This window comes from Melospiza georgiana, chromosome 14 (assembly GCF_028018845.1).
Source record: "Melospiza georgiana isolate bMelGeo1 chromosome 14, bMelGeo1.pri, whole genome shotgun sequence".
Classification (NCBI taxonomy): Eukaryota; Metazoa; Chordata; class Aves; order Passeriformes; family Passerellidae; genus Melospiza; species Melospiza georgiana.
Window position 1 is genome coordinate 14,559,871 of NC_080443.1, and position 20,113 is coordinate 14,579,983.

At 60.5% G+C, this 20,113-nt stretch overlaps 1 protein-coding gene across 4 annotated transcripts in view; it reads right to left on the reverse strand.

Annotated features, from left to right (window-relative positions):
* The window catches only part of RIPOR1 (RHO family interacting cell polarization regulator 1), a 31,508-nt gene extending 12,449 nt beyond the window's left edge, over positions 1-19,059 (reverse strand). For 2 of the 4 annotated variants that reach the window (XM_058033970.1, XM_058033972.1), the window contains exon 1: positions 9,620-9,881. In XM_058033970.1, the coding sequence (XP_057889953.1) occupies positions 9,620-9,881 (262 nt within the window). Of the gene's footprint in view, positions 1-4,364; positions 4,561-9,619; positions 9,882-17,718; positions 18,147-18,896 lie in introns of those variants that run through there. The other 2 variants (XM_058033974.1, XM_058033973.1) reach the window with 2 other exon arrangements.
* Between the last annotated feature and the right edge of the window lie 1,054 nt (positions 19,060-20,113).

Genomic DNA, 20,113 nt, shown 5'->3' on the forward strand with positions numbered 1-20,113 from the left:
GGCCACCACTGATGGCAGGTCAATCCCTCTGCTCCAGCCAGCCCTGAGCAGAGCTCTGGCAGCTGCTGGGGATGAGCCCACACGGTGCCCAGCAGTCACACAGCACCAGGGACAGCCAGGCAGGACCCCAGGGGTGCACAGCTTCCCTGGCTGACAGACTGAGCCAGAGCCACCTCCCTCCATCCTAAGGAGCTCACTTTGCCTCTCCTCCTGTCTCCAGCATGGCCGACAGTGAACAACGCAGGGCAGGCTCTGCTGGGGCTTCCACCCCATCCCATTCCCATCCCATCCCCACTCCTTCCCCACGCCCAGGAGCCCAGCTCAGCCTGGTCCCACACAGCTCACACCCACTCAGCCACAGGCAGGCATCCCCCCAGCACTGTGTCCCTCACCACCCCGCACGCCAGGCTGGGGCCAGGGATTTGCAGCAGCCAGGATGTGCCGGAGCCATCTGCAGTCACAGCTAACCACCAGCACCACTCACCTCTATCCCAGTGGAGCCAGGAGGCAGCAGGTCCATCTGGTTCCCCCTTGGGACTCGTGTCCCAGCCCACACCATGGAGCCACTCGGGTCCCACGGACACAGCGTTATCTGGGTGCCAGTCCCTCCATTTTCCAGGACAACACTGTCCCAATTAAGCTCATTACCAGGAGCTCTAATCCCTGGCAGCCCGGCTGACCTGCAGGCCTGGGCAGATTACCCTCTGCAGGGCTCTTTAATCTGCTCCCCACTGAGCAAGGAGGGCCTGTGGCTCCCGTGCTACAGTGGCTCAGCCACCCACCACCCACAGGACAAGGCTCTCATGTGTGGGGCAGGTCACAGTTCAGGGTGAGGACAGTCCTGCCAACCCATATTTCTCCAGCCCACATTGCCACTGTGGAGCACAGAGGGACCTTTAAGGAGTTTCCCAGGCAGAAGCCTGAAGTGGGGAAGGATGCTGAGGTTGTCAGAGAGAAAGATGCTGAGAGCCTCAAGGGGAGGAGGATGCAGGAGGGGGAGAAGGATGCTGGGTGTGCTGGAGGGGACTGATGCCCCAGCACAACTCAGAGCAATCTGCAGCCACCTCCCCAGGCACCTCAGAGGCTCCAGCAGACACTTGTGCCATGCTGGGTCCTGCTCCAAAGCACTGGAGGTTCCCTCACTAGCACAGGGAGCAGTGGCTGCAGACAGGACCACATCCCTGCACTCCGCACTCCAGTCCTGGACCCAGCTCTCCCCCAAACATCCACCAGGATGCACCACGGCACTCTGCATCCCCAGACCTGGCACCCTGCAACCAAGATCCTGTGCCAGGACCCCAAGCCCCCTCAGGGGAGGGGGACACCATACCCCTGCTCTGCAGGAGTGATGCTCCAGGAGCCCCAAGGATGCTCCAGCCCAGCACCAGCAGTCAGCTGGGTGCCGAAGGGCAGCACTCCCTGCATGAGGCAGGGCAGGCACGATGTGGGGTCTCTGTTCCTGGCACTCTTGGGCTTGGCTCACAGAGGAGGAAAAATCCCCAGCATGGTGCATTCCTGACATTACCGAGATAAGAGGTACCTGGTACCAGCAGCACAGCCAGCCCCCGCAGGGAGCAGAGCCTGGGGCATGCTTGGATGGGACCACTGGGCACCACATCTCACCCAGGCTGCTGAGCCCCGTGCCAGGCTTACCATGAGGCTGCCACCACCAGAGCACCGGCACACTCATGTCCCTGCCATGGGCTAAAGCCCCAAGCACATCCTTTCTCCCTCCTGAGCAGAAAAGGTCCTGCCCCAAAGGTTCAGTCCCAGCAAGCCCCACCGCCCCCTTCGTTAGGGCTCAGTGCTAACGAACCTGCGTCCCGACCAAGCTGCTCACCTTTGCCGTGCCACAGACTGCCTCCAGATCTCCCAGCGCAGGAAACACAATCCTGGGAGTGTGTCCCTCTGTCCGTCCTTGGCCAGCACCGCCCGTGGGCAGCGGCCAGAAGGGCAGTGAGCAGCTGAACAAGCAGCACAGCACGGGGTGCTGGAGCCCACCCCGGGGCTCTCCAGCCCGGCTGCCAGCTCCTCTCTCGACGCCCGGTGCTCTGGAGATGATTGGGATCCCAAGAATGCTGGTCTGAGCAGCGGAGGGGGCAGTCCGACCGGCTGGGTTGGTCCCAGCTGGTTTCTGTTTCCGACACTCAGACACCAGCCTCAGGTCGCTCCGGCGGGTTTATCAACACTGCCCCGGTCGGAGACGCCCCAAACTGGCTCCCCTTGAGTCCCCAGCCCTGCAGCCCTGGAACTGGGGGTGCTCTGACCAGCACTTCCAGGGATGCCACTCGCTGAAGGCCACCAAAGCCCAGGGTGCCAACCCAGCAGGCTCCAGCACCCTCACCTCGGGGAAGACCCCCAGGACCAAGGAGCAGCACCCAGGGCACCCAAGGGGGGTGGGCTGTGGTCCCTGCACTGATGGCACTCCGGACATCCCCGGGGCACAGCAGGGCACGTTGTCCCTCAGTGGGGGAGGCCACGATGGCCACAGGACCATCCAGCCTGCCCATGGTGTCTGAGCCAAGTGGGGGGATCCTGTCCCAGCAGCTCTGGGTGACACCTGGGCGCACGGCGGGGGTGACCTCGGGAGCCTGTGAACGCAGCCCGCGGGCTCGGCTCCCCCGGGAGCAGCGCTGCGTCCGTGTTTGCACAGCTGCGGCCCCGCTGCCCCAGCCCAGGCACGTACCCCGGCCCCCGGCGGCCCCTTCCGGCCCCGGCACGGCCCTTGGCCGGCTCCCAGCGTGGGCTGGAGCTGCTCTTCCCTCCCATCCCGCCTCATCCCCCTCAGCACAGAGGATGGGAGCATCCGGGGACCGAAGCCATCACGCCTTGGTCACAAGGAGCCTGAGAGCCGCCTCTTCCCTGACCTCTCCATGCTCTGCCTCTCCTCCAGGAAGGCAGGACACCCCCGGTTCCTGCTCCTGCTGGGCAAGGAGAGGGATTGGGGGCTTTTGGGAGTCAGATGAGTCAGTGAATGGCATCCGGGCTCCCGTGACTCACCCGGAGAGAAAGTCTTAGCCATAAGGTCACAGCCCCAAAGCCCCCATGGGAACAGGGTTTGGCTGTTTGGGTGCTGCTGCTCTCGGCAGTTTGGGATGGATGGGTGCTGGGTGCTCTCAGCCCCATGGCAGCAGGGACATGGCGCTGATATCCGCCCCTGCGGCCAGGGGAGGCTGCTGGCTCCTTGGGCCAAGGGGGAGGGCAGCAGGAAAGGGAAGGAGCTGCGAATGGGAAGAATTGGAGGAAGTGCTTATTTACCCCGCGGAGTATCCCTGAGGAAGGGCAGGGCACGGCACAGGCGGACACTCAGCCAGCTCCTCGGGGGGGCTCACAGCCCCGACCCTGCCACTCATCCCACGGGCTCCCTGTCTCCAGCCAGGAGCAAATGCAAACCCAAACAATAACGCAGGGAAGCGGCCACCACTGGGGCAGGGGGCTGCCCAGGGGCTGGCAAAGCTCAAGCCCAGTGTGTTCTCTAGGATGGCTCCTGAGAACCAGCCCAGGACTACAGTGGTCCTGGTGAAGTGAGTCCCCCACCACCGAAGGCACAAACCAAGCACCCACCCAGTCAGGATCCCCACGGACACCGCTCATCTCTGTACCCTGTGAGATGGGGCTGCATCCTGGCCATGGGCACCAGACTCTGCTTCTGAGTGGGCTGTGATCCCTCTCAGAAGTGCTGGGAACCTTTGGAAGGATCCTCCTGGCACTGGCCTAACCTTGTGGAGGTTCCACATGCCACCTTCCCCGTGACATCCTTATCTCCAGAGAGCTCTGCTGGGTACCAGTAGCTGCCCCCACAAATCCTGCCCGGACAACTTGGTCCAAGTGCACAAAAGCAACCTCAAGGCCCTCTGTTCTGCCCAGGTCCCCTGGGGCCACCATGCCAGGGATGCTTGGCATGGAGATGGGCTCTGTTTGTCCTCATCAGACACGGGGGCACAAGCAGGGAAAAAACAGTTTGCCAAGGAAAACTGTGCTGCCGTGACATTGGGTGCTGCCCTGGCATCAGGGGTGCATCACCCCAGAGCAGCTGGCAGCTGTGGCCCCTCTCCTGCCTTGAGACACGGTGTATCTCAGTGCAGGCAAGAGCAGATCAGGCAGCCAGGGGCTTCTATCCTGCACGGAGACCCTGTCCTGACACCCCGTCACTGCAACCCGCGGTGACAACCGCGTCCCTTGCAGGTGGCGGGTGCGCGTGTCCTTGGCGTCCCTGCCAGGGAGAGTGTTCCCCTCAAGAAAACTCCTCACCCCAAAAAACCCCGCCGGAGCCCAGCCACATCACCCCGGGAGCCTCGAACAGCTGGGGGTCCCCAAATTCTCGCCGTTCACCGGGGAGCCCTGGCGCTGCCGGCGCTCGGTACCTTTCGGATTGCCATTCATGGCGTGCTGCGGCAGCACATCCCCCTCGGGCTGCGCTCAGCGTCCCGGGCGGTTGTTGTTCTCTCATGCCGTCTGTCCGCCGAGTGCGGGGGCCGCGGCCGGAGGGCCCCCCCGGGCAGCAGTCTCCTCCCCCGCTTCCCCTGCCCGCGGGCTGACATCACTGCCCAGCGCCGCAGCCCCGGCGTGACTCAAGGGGACGGAGGATGGGAGGACTCGGGAGGATGCCTGACCCCCCTGCAGGGAAGGGGCCCCACCAGCACCGGCCACACCCGGAGCAGAGCACACCTCGGTCCGTATGCTTCCCTCCCCACCGCCCCCCTAGGGAAACTGAGGCACGGGTGGAAGGGAGGGGAACACACTGCAAACTTCCCCTCCCCGCTCCAGCCCCTCTCCGATCGCTTCCCTTGGAGACCCCCGCTCCTGCCGGCACCCAGGGCCAGCACACACCGCCCTGCCGAACGCCCCGCCGGCTCTGAGCTGCACCCGGGGCTGGGCGGGGGATGCACAGCCCCTCGCCCCCGTCCCCGCCGGCTCCGCTGCGGGCAGGCACAAAGCCGTGGGCAGCTGATGCTCACACCACTGCCGCTTGCTTCTGCATTGCTTGGGTTTAAATATAAGTATATATAAATATAATAAATATATATAGTTATATTTGTGTATATATAAAATCACCGTGGCTTTGCTGTAGGCTTCCCACAACATGCAATCCCGTGGTATGCCTGTGGGCATCCTCCAAGACCCAGGAGCCACTGGGAAAAGGGTTTCCTTGCTCAAAAGTCCCTACTTTGTATCCCGAGTATCCAAAGCCTTGGAGGAGCTCACTTCAGCCAGGGCTTCCTCACAGGGCTCTCCAAAGATGCTGGGGTGCAACTCCCATGTGGGAATGTCTGTCCTGCTTTCCATGGGGGTCCAGCTCCCACAGCACAGTGTGGCAGACCCACCTGCCCTCCATGCCAATGCCAGCAGCCAGCAGCAGCTCTCAGGCCCGCAGCTCCCTGTTTAGTGCCCTAAACAACCAGGAGACTCTGTGGCACAGACGTCACCATGCTTCAGCCCTGGTCCTGGGAATACCCAAGACTGCAACCCCCCTCTGTCCAGGCTGGGATCAGCTGCCCCTCACCACGTCACTGGAGCAGGAAGAAACACCTCCCTCCCAGGCTCCTTTCCTGTTTGCTGCTGATTTTAGAGCAAGGTCAGGACAGGTTCAGGAGGAAAAGCACTGAGACAGAGTCTTGGGGGTCCTTGCAGATAGGAGGTGCTCCCACAAAGTTAACCCCTCCCCTAGAGAGTGAGCCTGTTGTGGGATTGCTTCCCCAGCACAGAGCAGGTCCCGTCGGGGACAAGAAGCGTCAGGGGTTCCCATGTATGGTGGCATGGCTGCCCCACTGTGGGCACCCACAGGTGACTCTGGAGCCAGCCACCGTCAGGCCTGCAGAGCTGAGGTTGCAGCAGTGTCACCAGAGAATGCTGTGACCCAGGCCACCCTCAGGTCCCAGTGCCCAGCGCAGCATCAGCCACATTGGGAGAGCAGCTGGAGCTGGTGAGGCTGGGTTGGCTCTGAGAAGCATCCAAACAAAAACCATCCCAGGTGCCCACCAGCCTCAGTGCCAGCGCCATGAGGAGCCAGCAGCCCATCTCCACCCCAGCCTTCCAGAAGCCGCACCAAGACCACGTCTCCTACCTCTCCCGGACACGATGCATCCCCCCGGCTCTCCCCACCGACGGGCAGAGTCCCATCCTGGCGGCTGCCGTGGGCAGTGGCCACCGGCGGCTTTTCACCCCGTGCTGATTCCCCCGGGAACGACATCACTGCGGCACCGCCCCGGCCGCGGCCATCCCTCCCCGAGCAGAGCCTGCCCCGGCTGGCAGTGTGCGGAGCCCGCGGCCGGCACACGGCCAGGAGCGCGCCCGCAGCCACGGCCATGCCAGCTTGTTTGTTCTCATTAAAGGTTAATGAGAAAGCCACGCTAAAGCTGCCCCAGCTGCGGGAGGGGCTTTCCCCGGTGTCACACAGAGCGAGGGACTTCCAGGCTTCCCTCACAGAGGGGTGACAGCCAGGCTGTGCTGCTTGTGGGGACTCTGCCTCTCTGTAGCCTGCAGTCCCAGGGGGATCTGTGTGGCAGCTGACACATGGGTGAGGTGCCTGGCATGGCACCATCCCGGGCATCTCCCTTGGGGAGACCACCAGGAGCAGGCAGGAGACAGGGCTGGGCATTCCAAAAGTGGCAGAGGGTACCAGAGGGGACACATGCCGTCAGCCGTGCCCTCTGAGCACCTCACATCACCCTGCAAGGCACTTGCAGGGCCTGACAGCTCAGGACACCTTGCCAAGGGAGGGCAGAGGAAGGGCACAGCCACGCTGGCAGTGCCAGGGTGGTAATTGAGTTAAATGAGTCCCTGTTCTGGGCTGGGCTGGGAATAGAGAGTGGGTGCAAGGAAAGGGACATCTCCATGTGACTCTTCAACTCAGGAGGTTTCCCTGCATATTCACCACTCTGGCTCAGCTCAACTTGCCAGGCTGGCTGCCTCAATCCCTCCTCTGCAGCAGGGATGTTGTGGGTGTAATGCCCCAGGTGCTCCCTTTTTGGCAGTGTCCCTTCATGCCTTCCTGGTACCAGGCCTGGGGCATCCCCACCCCAACCACAACAGCTGAACATGCAAACACTCCCTGGGCAGCCATGCTTGGACACACACATACAGCCATGGTCAGTTTGTGCACAGGCAGAAAAATCCAGCAGGTTATTCCCACTTCCCTGCCCAGCTTCCCATAGATCCCACATCCTGCCAGCAGAGTCCTAGGGAAATTCTCCAGCTTCTCCCTGCTGGCTCAGGGACCACCAGCACTGAATCTGAGCCTACCTAGCCCCTGCAGAAGCCACCAGCCCCAGTTCAACACTGCCTTAGTGGCACCAGCACCAAAGGCCAAGGTGATGAAGAAGCTATTTCAGGTTGTTTTGGACAAGTACTCCACAAACATCTTTGAGTGGCTGGGAATGTCACCACAGCTGGAAACCTGACAGGAAAGGGCATAGATCAGCCTCAGTCAGTGTCAAAAGGTGGCCCAAAAGGTTTGTGGAGATGGAATCAGTCTGGTGAGGGACCAAAAAGCTCTTGGCCATGGGGGAGTCCTGAGAGAAGTCAGGAGATGACAATTTTGGCAAGAAGACACACAGCCACAGCTTGAAGAAGCAGAGTAAGTGATCAAGTGACCTGTCCTGGGCTGGGACAGCTGGTCCTGGAGCTGCAGGTGGTCACCCCCACCACAGTGCTACAGCTGACTTCTCGGACTTTACTTTCTGCTAAAACTGGCAAAGCCAACTCCAAAAAATCCTGGGAGCCCAACGCAGAGTTTTCTCCACAAGAGGATGCCATGAGGGCTGGGGAAAGACCAGCCCTCGTGCCAGGCCAGGCTCTGCCCCCAGCCAGGCTGGCCCCAAGCTATGGCAGCATCCTTTCCTGGAGGGGCTGGGCACGGGGCGGTGGCAGACTCGAGCCCTCCCCCCTCCTTCCTCGCACAGTCCCCACACGGCTGCAGAAATAGAAGCGATATAAATGGCAGCCCTATAAATAACCCCAAAGCACGCGGCGGGGAGCTCGTCCCAGCCCAGCACTGCCCTCAGCCCACGCAAAGCCAGCGCTTGGGCTGCCTTTACCGTGCCCAGGGGACCTCGAATGCCAGCTGCTCCCTGCCTGCCATGGGTTTCCCAGGGTCCTGTCCTTTAGGTCAGTGTCATGGCAGGAGCCTCAGCCACGGGCACGCTCTGGATTCCAGCCTGGTGGCATTCCTGGGGGACACCCTACACCCATCCAGCTCCTCCCGTCCAATGCCCATCGCAGGCATCCTGCTGCAACCCAGCCAGCAGAGTCCTGGGCAAAGCAGCAGCTCTGACCAGGAGCCTCAGCAAGGCTTGGGAAGAGATATCCCTGTCCTCACCACTGCAGATCAACAGCTATCCCCTGGTTGCACCTCAACACCTCTCAGCTGCTCCCCTCGACATCCCCGACCCCTGCCATGTCCATTGCTGCCCCCATTTCCAAGCTCAACCCCATCATGGCATGTCCTCCGTGGGGACTCAGCCACCACCACGCCACCACAGCTCCTCTCCACCCAGGGGACTGTGGCAAGGCACCGGGGACCCTCACGAGCGAGCCGAGAGGAGGCAACGCCACTGGTGACAAGCCGGTGACAAGCCGGTGACAAGCCCTGCACTGCTGGATTTTGCGCGGCGTCACAGCCTCCCGTCCCAGCCCTGCCCGGGGGACGCAGCGAGGCCACCAGCCAGGAGACGGGAGATATGGGGTTTATAGGATGCCCAGGACTTCCCGGCGCCCTCGGGAGTCTCCTCTGGGAATGCGGCAAGGGCAAAACCCGCTGAGGCTGTTTGCATGCCCTGGGATGGTGCGGCAGGGGAAGGGTTAATGGTGCGAGGCCTTCCCGAGCACTTCTTGGCAGGGCTGGGAAGGGCTGGGAGACAGGAGGATCGGGCCAGCAACAAAGCGAGATCTGTGTCATTAATTCCCCCGAGCATTCCTCCCGCCGCGGCCCCGGAGGGGAGGAGGAGGCAGCACCCAGCTGACACGGAGCGCCCCGGTCCCCGGGGAGCCCGGCGGGTCCCGCCCGAAGCGGGGCTCCATGGGGCGATGGCTGCAGCCTCTCCCGCGGGATCAGGGCTCCGGCGCCCGGGCACGGCCCTATATGGGCACGGGCAGCTTCTCCTTCGCCCGCCGTACCCCTGCCCGTACCCCTGCCTGCAGTCCCGAGGGATTCGGGGCAGGGCACGGTTCGTGCCACCAGCGTCATTCCAAACCCGGGAGCGAAAGAGCGGCTGGAGAAGCTGATCTGTCCCAGACAGGGTCGGGGGGCAGCGGTGACATTGAGGCTGCTCGCCCTGACACCCCACTGTCAGGCGGCTCCTTCTGCGGGCGGCTCCGGCCACGGTGCCGGCCGGAGCGCGGAGGATCGCGGCGCTCTGCAGTGGGGCGGAGGAGCGGAGCCCGTGTCCGTGTCCGTGCCCGTGTCCGTGCCCGTGTCGCCGTCCCTGCCCTCCCGCCCAGCCCGGAGCCCCCAGCGCGGCGTGGGGCGCCCAGCGGGGCTGGCGGCAGAGGGGACGCGGGCGGGCGGGCGGTGGCTTGCGGCGACGTGGCCCCCCAAGGGTGTAGCCCTGCCAGGGCCACCGACCCCGCTCCCCCCGACCCTCCCGTGCCCGCGGGGTGCGGAGGTGCGGGCGGCACTCACATGTCCCAGGAGAGGCGAGGGGCGAGGCGCGGGGCGAAAGCGGGCCTGGCTCGGTGCATCCCCTTTGTTCCACTCCCATGGACGGGAGCAAGCGGGGAGTTCGTGCAGGCTCTTGGCAGCGCCCACCCCGGCTCTCTCCATGGAAACGCGGGAGCCATGTGATTTCGGCAGGAAACCACGGCCCAGCCAGCGCCAATGGCAGCTGCATGGACGGGAGCACCTCCCTCCCCGAGGCGAGCGACACCGCTGCCGACACCGCCATCGCCACCGCCAGCACCGCCACCGTCACCGCCGCCACGGCCCGCGGGGTTCCACACCCGCCGGCCCATCAGCATTCCCGGGGGTCCACGAGCCCCACCGTGAGCCGGAGCAGGATCCCGCCTCCCCCGGGGCGAGGGCAGTGGGGGCAGCCCGGCTTGCTCGGCCCCGGGCTGCTGCTGGCCTTCCTGCCGCACACAGCGCCCACAGCCTCCCCTTGCCAGGGAAGCGATGGCCGGAGCAATACCTCCTCCCTCACCGCCCCTGTGTTCCCCCATAAGGGCCGCCACAGCCTCCCAGGCTTCAGTGCTCTCTGAGGGACCCCGGGCATGTTTCACATTCCAGCAGTGAAGTGACATGGCCAAGGCTGTGCAGTCACTCAGTCTGTGGCAGAGGGAACACCCAAACATCCTTGCTCCCAGCTCTGTGACACCCAGCACCCCACCCTGCCTTCCCCCTCAGCTCCTGCATCCATCTGAGCCATGCTCAGACCCCTGCCAATCAGAAAGTGCACTCTGGGGGAGCAGAGCATTGGCACTGATCCACATTCCCCATCCCACCAGCTTCCAGCATCCTAGGGAAGCAGCAGATGAGCACTCCCAGCTTCCCCAGCTAAGGGACAGGCAGCGGCAGTCTAAATGCAGGCTGTCACCCTAGGGATGCCACAGTCACACCGTGCTGCTTCCACAAGTGCCAGTCCACTTCCTAAACCCTGGCACCTCTGAGCATCCCTGAGGGTGGAGGGGTGAGGAAGACACATGCCTGTTGGGGGGCTGCACCCTGCCCCTCTCCTTTCTCCCAAGTCCATCTTTCTCCTACCTGTCCTAGATCCTACTGAGTCGACCCAGTTTTAAGTGGAACTGGAGCCTTTGCAGCCCTGGTGAGACACCCTCCATGCAAGGACAAGGCTGAGCAGTGCTCCCACCAGCACTGTGAGGCAGAAACACTAATTAGACCATCATCAGGTCTTGGAGCCCAGTGGAGCAGGGCAATATCAGTGACAAGGAAATCATTGCACCACTCTCACTCTCCTGGGGCCACACCAAGGAGCAGAGCATTTGCTGCCAAGGTTGCTCGGTGAGAACCAGGGCGTCCCAGCTCCCAGCCCAGTTCTCCAGGCTGGCCTGGTTACACTGAAGGAGAAGTGATGCAAAGATGGGAGAAGGGACAGCAGGTCCTGAGGCTACCAGGGAAAAGCCAAAAGGCCAACAGGATGAGGCTGCCAGGCTGGATCCACCAAGCCATGTGGTTGATGAATCCCAGAATGGTTTGGGTTGGAAGGGACCTTAAAGACCACCTGGTTCCAACCCCCTGCCATGAGCAGGGACTCCTTTCACTAGATCAGGTTACTCCAGGCCTCATCTAACCTGGCCTTGAACACTTCCAGGAACAGGACAGCCACAGCTTCTCTGCACAACCTGTGCCAGGGCCTCCCCACCTTCACAGGGAAGAATTTCTTTCCAATATCCAATCTAATCCTGTCCTCTGTTACTTCAAAGCCATCCCCCTTTGTCCTGGCACTCTGTGTTCTTGTCTACAGTCCCTCTTCACGTCTTTTGCTGCTCTTTTAGATACTGGAAGGGACCCCAAGGTCTCGCTGGAGCCTTCTCATCTCCAGGCTGAACTGCCCCTACTCCCTGAGCCTGTCTCCACAGCAGAGATGCTCCAGACCTTTGAGCATCTTCGTGGCCTCCTCTGGACTTGCTCAAAGAGGTTCACATCCTTCTTATTTTGGGGCCCCAGACTGGATGCAGTGCTGCAGATGGAATATCAGCAGAGCAGAAGGGCAGAATCTCCTCTCTCAGCCAGTTGCCCACTCTGCTGAGGATGGACCCCACAGTATGTTTGGCTTTCTGGGCTGCCAGCACACATGGCCAGGTCATGTTGAGCTTCTTGCACAACCAATACCCCCAAGCCCTTCTCCTCAGGGCTGCTCTCAGTCCATTCTGAACCCAGGTCCAGTGCCACACCATCCCTGTACCACCAGGGTGACCCACCTTGTGCTTGGTGTGGTCAGCACCACTGTGCCACTCTGTCACCACCTGACCAGCATCCCCCCTGGATCAAGTGTGGGGCTGGATCCCACCCACACCCTGTACATGGTGTCACCACTGAAAATTTTCAGTTGAAAGTGCCATCCAAGGACTACTGGGGCCAAGTGCCCGAGCAATTCAGGTGTGACACAAAGTTAAATCATGTTGTTAAGGGCATTGTCCAAATGCCTCTGAGGCACTGACATGCTTGGGACACCGACCACCTCTCCAGGAGGTCTGTTCCAGGGTTTGACCACCTTCTCAGTAAAAACTTGGGGTGCCTGGAGGTAGACTGACCCACACCACCACATTCCACTTACCTATGCACCACCACCCCAAGTTAAGCCCCATTCCTGGTTGCTGCTGGGGAGCAGCTGTATCCCTGCAGAGACAGCAGGAGAGGGGACTGCACCCTCCCCTCAGCCTGCTGCCCTGCCAGGCTGGGCTGGGGAGCCAAGCACTCCCTGTGCCAAGGTCAGAGCTGGCACACTGCACTGCCTGCTCTGGGAGCTTGCTCAGCACGGACCAGCTTGGCAAACAAAAACAAGGACAGGCTCCTGCCCAAGTTCCAGCAGCACCCCTGGCCTGCCTGCCCTCCAAAACTCCCTCCTGGATTTATGGAGGTATGGTGCCTGCTGGCAGGAAGGAGTTAAACCTCCCAGCATGGATTTGGATACTCCTAGGTTAACCTTCCCAGCATGGATGCAGATAATCTTGGTTTAACCCTTTCTTTATGGATATGGATACTCCTGGGCTAATCTTGCCAGCATGGCTATGCATGGGTACTCCTGGTTTAATCCTTTCATTATGGATACAGATACTCCTGGGCTAACCCTCCCAGCATGGCCATGGATACTCCTGGCTCCTGTCACTGAAGGAGCCTTCCTAGCAGTCAGCTTGGAAAGCTGGGCATTGGTGCAGGACAGAGTCCCTGAGCCCAAGGGCACTTTGTCTGAGAACCTGCTGGCATTAATGAGGTCCTCCCAGCATAGGACCAAACCTTTCCAGTGCCTGCTGACCCGAGACCACTCCAAGCACATTCCCCTGCTCCTGGCAGCTTCAGCAGCAGCCGTGCCAGCTGCCTGCAGCCACCCCATGGTGCAGAGAAAGGCTTGAGCTGTCAGAGCAGCCCCGCACCGCAGGTCTCTGCCCAAATTGCTCTTCTCACTGCAGGCTGGGCCTGGAGCCACGTCTTCCTCTCCCCTCTCTCTGGAGGGCTGGAGGCCAGCCCTTGGCTCCAGGCTGGAGCTGCTGCGTGCTCAGCATTCCTGCTGGAGCAAGGCACACACAGGCCGGGGCTCCAAGCCTTGCACCGGGACAGCCACGAGTGCTGAGCACGCTCAGAGCCCAGCCACAGCCCCTGTGAGCAGCTGAGGCGCCTCCACAGAGCCTGCCACCAACCCTGCCACCAACCCTGCCACCACCTTGGAGATGAGCATCCAGCATCCCAGCACCGAGCTCCCCATCCCTCCAGCTGCGCATTTTTGGAAAACACCACCTGGTAAAAGCTGAGGGAGCCAGGGCGGCGCTGATGCAGCATGAGCAATGTGAGCTGCTGCTCCAGCTGACTCACCAGAGCCCTGGCCGTGCTCAGGAACTGGCCAGCAGCACAGAAAGGCTGTGCCAGCAGGTCCTCTGAGCTCTGCTGGAAAACCTTCCCCGACACACTCGGGGCCAGCTCACGGCAGGGCTGGGGCACAGCCCTGACCCAGCCTGAACCTTTCCATGGGGCAGAATTGTGTGTCCCAGCACTTTGCCTGCTCATAGGACCAGGAAAAGGAAGGATAGGATACCCCCAGACTAGCCACAAACCCACTCGGTGTTGGCCAGCACTGGGTGCTGGTCAGCTCTCCCAGACTCTGGCCAGAAATCTGGAATCCAGGTCAGGGCTTTGCAGCAAAGCCAGGACATCCAGACTGTGACTTCATCAGGTTCAGCCTCAGCATGGGCCAGGAGGGTGAGGAGCTGCAGAACAGCACTGGTCCAGACTCTCTGGCCACCAGCCAGCTGTCCTCCCTCCTATCTCCCTTCTCCACCCCAGGAAAGTTGCTGGCAGCATCTCCAACTGCTGTCCCAGCTCAGCCTGGGGTGCTGAACATCCCCTGGGACCACTCCTGCTCCTGCAAGCTGGCAGCCATGCCCATCTCAGCACAGCAGGAACCAGCTCACACACACACCCACAGGATCACTCCAAAAGTATCCATGATTCACAAGATTCCTGCAGTCCCTTGCTGTTGTCCAACACTGAGCAGGAAGGCTGAGCTTGTGGGCAAGCCCAAAACCAGCCCAGCCCAGCAGACATAGCCAGTGGCAGGGCAACTGGCACAGCTGGGCAATGGCACAGCTGAGGTGTCTGCAGCCTTGAGGACTCAACATTGCACCAGGTGAAGCAAAGCTTGGCTGAGGTAGGAACACATTGCCCCAAAGCTGGTGCTGTAAGGATTGAGAGCAAAAGGCCATTTGGAGCACGAGGTGTTTTAGCAGGGCTGAGTCTGCAAACCTGGCAGAGCTGTATGCAAATGCATGTAAATATAGTCCTCCCAAGCAGGGCAGAGGATCCCACACACCCTGATGTGCTCCACGGCTGAGGTGGGGTCCCTGTCCCCCCCTGTGAGCAGCACCTGCTGCACCCAAGAGCAGAGTGAGCCCACCTGGGAAGAGATGGGCCCACGCTGGTCTCCCAGAGTGTGAAAGTGCTCCCTGCACTGCAGTGAGCAGAGCCTCCAGCAAAGCTCTCTCCCCTCCAAAGAAAACAACAAAGAAAATGCTGGGATGGAGATTAAGGAAATGAAACTGGCTGTGCAGGGTAAGCAAGGATAGGAAGTGGCTGTGATATCTCCTCTCCCCACTGGCCTGCAGCTCTCCAGCCTGGAGCCCACAGCATGGCACATCTAAACCCAAGGGAAATCACGTGCTGGAGAGTGTGTTGAATAACTGTGAGGTGTCTGAGTGATCCCTGCTCCTGAGATGGAACAGGCACTTGGGGAGCCTCTGTGCTCCCAGACTGGCATTTCCATGCTCTCTCTATCCCAGCACAACATGCAGGGAGACCTCCTGACACCACAGGCTGCACTCTGCTTCTGAAGCTGGTACTGTGGGGTGGCATCTCAGGAGTTACCTCTCATAGAAAAATTAAGATTGGAAAAAACCTTTAAGATCATCAAGTCCATTAACCCCACCCTGTCAAGCCCACCATTAAACCACATTCATCAGATGTCCCATCCATACTTTATTTTTAATACTTCCAGAGGTGGTGAGGCCACCATTGCCGTGGTCATCCTGCAGCTATTGTACCTCTCCTGAGCTGCTGGCCCAAATGGATTTGTGCTGGGAAGGGTGGCCCTGGAGGAAAGCAGTGACAGTCAAACAGAAAGACCAGGACTAAAACGAGCTGCCAGTGGGGTACGGGTTGCAGAGGGGGGATAGGCTGATAGCAGAGATCTTGCCACATCCTCCCCAGCCAAGTGATGCTCCTGAGCAGGGCCCGTTCCAGCTCTTGTTCATGCCTCTAGCACATGTGTGAATGCCACCAGCCCCAGGCTGTGGCTCCAGCAGGTCTCTCCTGTATCTGTCACATGTCCTGGCATGCGAGGGCCAGCTCTGTTTACATCTGCAAGTCTCAGATTCTCCTGCTGGGGATGAGTCAGGCTTCCCTCGACACCCCGCTGAGGTGGCGGTGTCAGGGCCCAGCTGGCGTTCGCCTCCTGAGCGGCTCCGAGCCGGCGGATGCCAGGCTGGGGAGCGGCTGCAAAGGGCTCTCACAGCTCTCCTCCTGCTCTCCATCCTGCTCTGGCTCTCACAGCTCTCCTCCTGCCTTCCATCCCACTTGGGCTCTCACAGCTCTCCTCCTGCCTTCCATCCCACTTGGGCTCTCATAGCTCTCCTCCTGCTCTCCATCCCGCTCTGGCTCTCACAGCTCTCCTCCTGCCTTCCATCCCACTCGGGCTCTCACACCTCTGCTCCTGCTCTCCATCCCGCTCGGGCTCTCACAGCTCTCCTGCTCTCCATCCCACTCGGGCTCTCACAGCTCTCCTCCTGCTCTCCATCCCGCTGTGGCTCTCATAGCTCTCCTTCTGCTTTCCATCCCGCTCGGGCTCTCACAGCTCTCCTCCTGCTTTCCCTCCTGCTCGGGCTCTCACAGTCTCTTTCCTCCTGCCTTCCATCCCGCGGCAGCACGGGAGGCGCTGGAGGCTGCAGCTCCCTGCAGGAAGCTCTCCCTGGCTCGGCTCCACCGGGCCAGCTTCCTTCCCCTCCACCCCATGGGCACGTCATGGCTCAGCATGGGGCAGTCAAACGCTGAGCGAGCCCCCAGACACTTCCAGAGGTGGCCAGGCTGCTGCTAAGGAAAGCCCATGTCCCCCAAAGCCTTGGGGTGCTGGGTCTCTCCTGGGGATCCAGCTCACAGGAGAGAGGGATCCCCTGGATTTGGGACCCCCAGGGACAGAGGCTGGAGCTTGAAGGAGAAGCAAGCCTTCTTCCCAGCTCACACTGCCTGGAGATGCTGAGCTGCCACTGGGCTTGTGGGGTGGTGAGATGGGTGCCAGCTGCTCGCCACTGCCCAGCCTGCACACAGCAGCAAGCAGCAGGCTGCCCTATCCACAGGGTCCCCAGCTGAGCCAGAGTGAGCATCCCAGGAGATAAGAGAAACCCAAAAACACCCCAATGACATCCAGCTCCCCCTTCCCTTTCATTGCTCCCAGCCCTTGCTTTCTGCTCCTCTTTTCCACACATCCCAGAGTCACAAAAGCTCTCCTCTTCACATAGAGGCCTTTTCCCTATGCTCCCAAACTTCCCAGAGTGGGAAAAGAGCCTGGAAGCTCCTTTTTGGATCCCCCCACCTGTGTCCCCCTTGCTGTGACCGGGGCTGGGCTGGCTCTGTGCAAGCACAATAGCCAGAAGTGTGTGGAGCCGCTGGAAGGAGCGATGTTCCCGGATGGTATGCAGCCCTGACAGCACTGGCTCTGCTTTAAAGGGTAATTTTATCCTGTAATAACAAACAAGAGGAGCCAAGTTCCTCCCCAGCGTCACTTCCCTGGCTCCAAGGAGAGGGACATGGGGGAGAGAACTCATTACAATGAGCTTGGATGCTTGCTCTTGCCATCCCACAGGTCTTAACTCCACTCCCCTGAGAGAACAAGGGGGGGAAGATGCTCCAGGGCAGCAGGTCTGGGTCAGGAGCTGGAACAGATACATTTGACTGCTGACATTCTGGGGCCTGAGGAGAACACCCCTCTAGCAACTCCTGTCTGTAGACAGCAGCAAGAAGCCTGGCCCAGCCCATGGCATGCCTGGCTGAGCCCCACCACCATTCCACAGCCCCCCCATGCTCACAGCACTGGTCAGGCACGCTGGCATCTCGGCACTGTGCCAACTCCAAGTGCAGCCACCCGGGAACTTGTTCTGCCAAAGCTGGAAATTCAGGCCCAGCTGGTGCCCTGGGATGGGCAGGGAGAGGCTGACCTGCTCCAAACCCCTGGCAGGACCCTGCAGAGCAGGACTGGGTGCTATGGCCAAGGGATCATCCCTTTTGTGGGCATCCCTGGGGGCACAGGCATGGGCAGAGCCCAGCTGTGGGAGGAAGGGTGAGCACCTCTCTGTGACCCATGGGTGCACCCTCCTGTGCTCCCAAACGGGTTTCTTTTGAAGATCCATGGGTGTGGCAGTGTCAGGCCCCAGGGCACAGAGCAGGATGGTTTATTCTTAGGGGGCACCAGGGCATGTGATGGGCTTATCAACATCTGTGGGGCATTCACAGGGGACAGGGAAGATCTCTGCTCACCCCATCAGGCTCAGCAGTGGCTGACCTACCTCTGCTCCTGCAGGGACACTGATGCTCAGGAAAGGTGTCCCTCGATGGTCATTACCAGGGAGGGCACAGCCCAGCCTGTGCTGATGGGACACTGATGTCCCCTCCTTGCCAGCTGAGAAGTGGGGAAAATTTGGCAGAGCTCAGTTGTGTGAGAAGATGACAATCTGGAGAAGGCTGCTGAGATGTTCTGTCTGATTTCCACTTCCCCAAGGAGCACTTCTGGACATTCCAGGGTTTGATTAAATCCCAGCCTCTCAAACAAAGCTGGAGAAGTGCTGCATTTTTCTTCCTCAAGATGGATTTCCTCCAAACCCCTTATTAGGGGTTTGGGTTAAGTCTGTGTGAAGCTGGTAAAGCGGCTGTCTCCATGGTGCCCCCCACCAGACTAGGGGGCTTCCAGAGGAAGCAGAAGACAGGATCCAACCAGCTAAAAAGGGGAAGAGAAAGGAAGGAGGGAATTATGGCATCTAAAGCTTTCAGGGCCTTAGAGGTGGCAATGCCAGTGTCTGCCCTCTCAGAAAGGGTTGTGGGAGACCCATGGGAGACAAGGTGGCTTGGGGGAGATGAGTCAAGGGGTGCTTCTGGTTGCCAGGGAGGTAAAGCCTGGAGCAAGCTCCTAGTAGGAAACCATCCTCTCAGAGCAGATGTAGAGTCTGCCTGGCTCTGGCTGATGGGAGTGGAGAGCATCAGGGCAGGCATCAGTGGGTTAAAAGCTTGAGGTGGGACTTGGGTGAGCTGCTTCCTCCCGGCAAACAATAATAAGGGAGGGAGAAGGGATGGACGGGGCTCTGCAGGGGCTGATAGCAATGGAGCAACCCCAGCCCTGCAGCTGCAGCTGTGCAGGAGGAAGCCTCAGCACATTATCTGCTGGTCCCACTTGGCTTCCTCAGCAGCCCTGGTGCTGCAGGGACCGGGTCATTCCCCCTCCAGAGCCTCATTTCTCACGGACACAAGTTGGGTCCCTGTGCTTTGATGGCAGCCCAGACCCCAGCACCCCCCAAACCCTGCAATCCCAGACAGTCCAGCCTTCCCAGCATCAGTGTTTCCCACTGCTGGGGTCTCTGGGAATGGTCACCCAGGCCTCAGAGCCCCCCAGTACCACAGTGCCACCCAGCACATGGTCCCCACAGCAACCATCCTGCTGCCCCATCCCCTCCATCCCAGGCAGCACCCACACCTTGGCAGAAGGAAGTTTTGGCTGGAAGACGACTCCTGCAGAGGGGATCTCCAGGTCCTGGCTGAGGTCCCTGCAGTTCTGATTGCCTCTGCTCCTGGTCCTTCTCAACAAAGCTCTGCAGCACCTGGAGCTGCTGCAGCCTGGCCACGCTGGCTGCTGTCCCAGCACTTCCTCGTGCGCGGCTGATTGTGACCTGCCTGTGCTCCACCTCCGCAGCTGCACGGCTCTCACAGGAGCAGCCCTTTTCCGTTTCGTTTCCGCTTTTGGACCCTCTCCTCCTGCAGCAGCCTGTGCCTTTCACAGAGGCTCTGCCTGCTGCCATTTGCCCCACTTGGGTGTCTCTCAAAATGGATTTTGCCCTGATCCTGGCAAGCCAGGTCAGGAGTCATGATGTCCTCAGTGCTCCTGCCCCAACCCACAGACCTGCTTGACTCCAGCTCCTGGTGTGCAACAAGTCTTTGCCAGTGGATATTGGAATAAGGCAGCTGCTGGAAGAGCCTGGGAAATGTGGGCCTTTCCCACCACTGAGCCTGGAGAGCTGCTGGGCTCCCTGGAGCAGAGAGATGTTTGCCCCCAGATGTTACCCTGGCTCCAGAGAGGCCAAGGGAGGCTGTCTGAGCTGCTCTGGGTGACAGCTTCCCCACCCATGGTCTCTGGAAGTCCCCAGATATGTTTCCATGACCCTGTGCAGCCTCAGGAAGAGTCCTCAAGGAGTGGTCTGGTTTTCCCTACTGCTGAAACCAATGCTGGCACCTGTGCCCCAGCTTCAGAATAGAGCTGGATCAGCTGGTAAAAGCAGATGGATCCTAAATCACACTTGCTCTGTTCAAACCTGCCTGTGCTCCCAGGGAGCAGCTAGCTGGTCAGGGGGAGCTGGGAGTTCAAGTGTCTCCTGGGGCACTGTAGTGCACCCAGTGAAAGGACACAGGGCTATGTGCTGCCATCCCAGGGGCAGGGGGACACTGAGGTCTGACACTTCCCAGAGCCAGGAAATAAGCCTGACACAAAGGGCAAAACCAGCAAAAGGGAGGGAGGGAGGCAGGAAACATCAGGCAGGAGAGGAAACGGGGAGATAATCAGCTCCATGAGCACAAACACCCGGAACTTGTGCAAAGGAAAAGCCAACACCACTTGGCAAGCATTTGAGCAGGGAGACCTGCCCATCTGGCCTTTTCTGAGGCTTCCTGAAGAACACGTGCTCTGCAGCACCCTAAAGT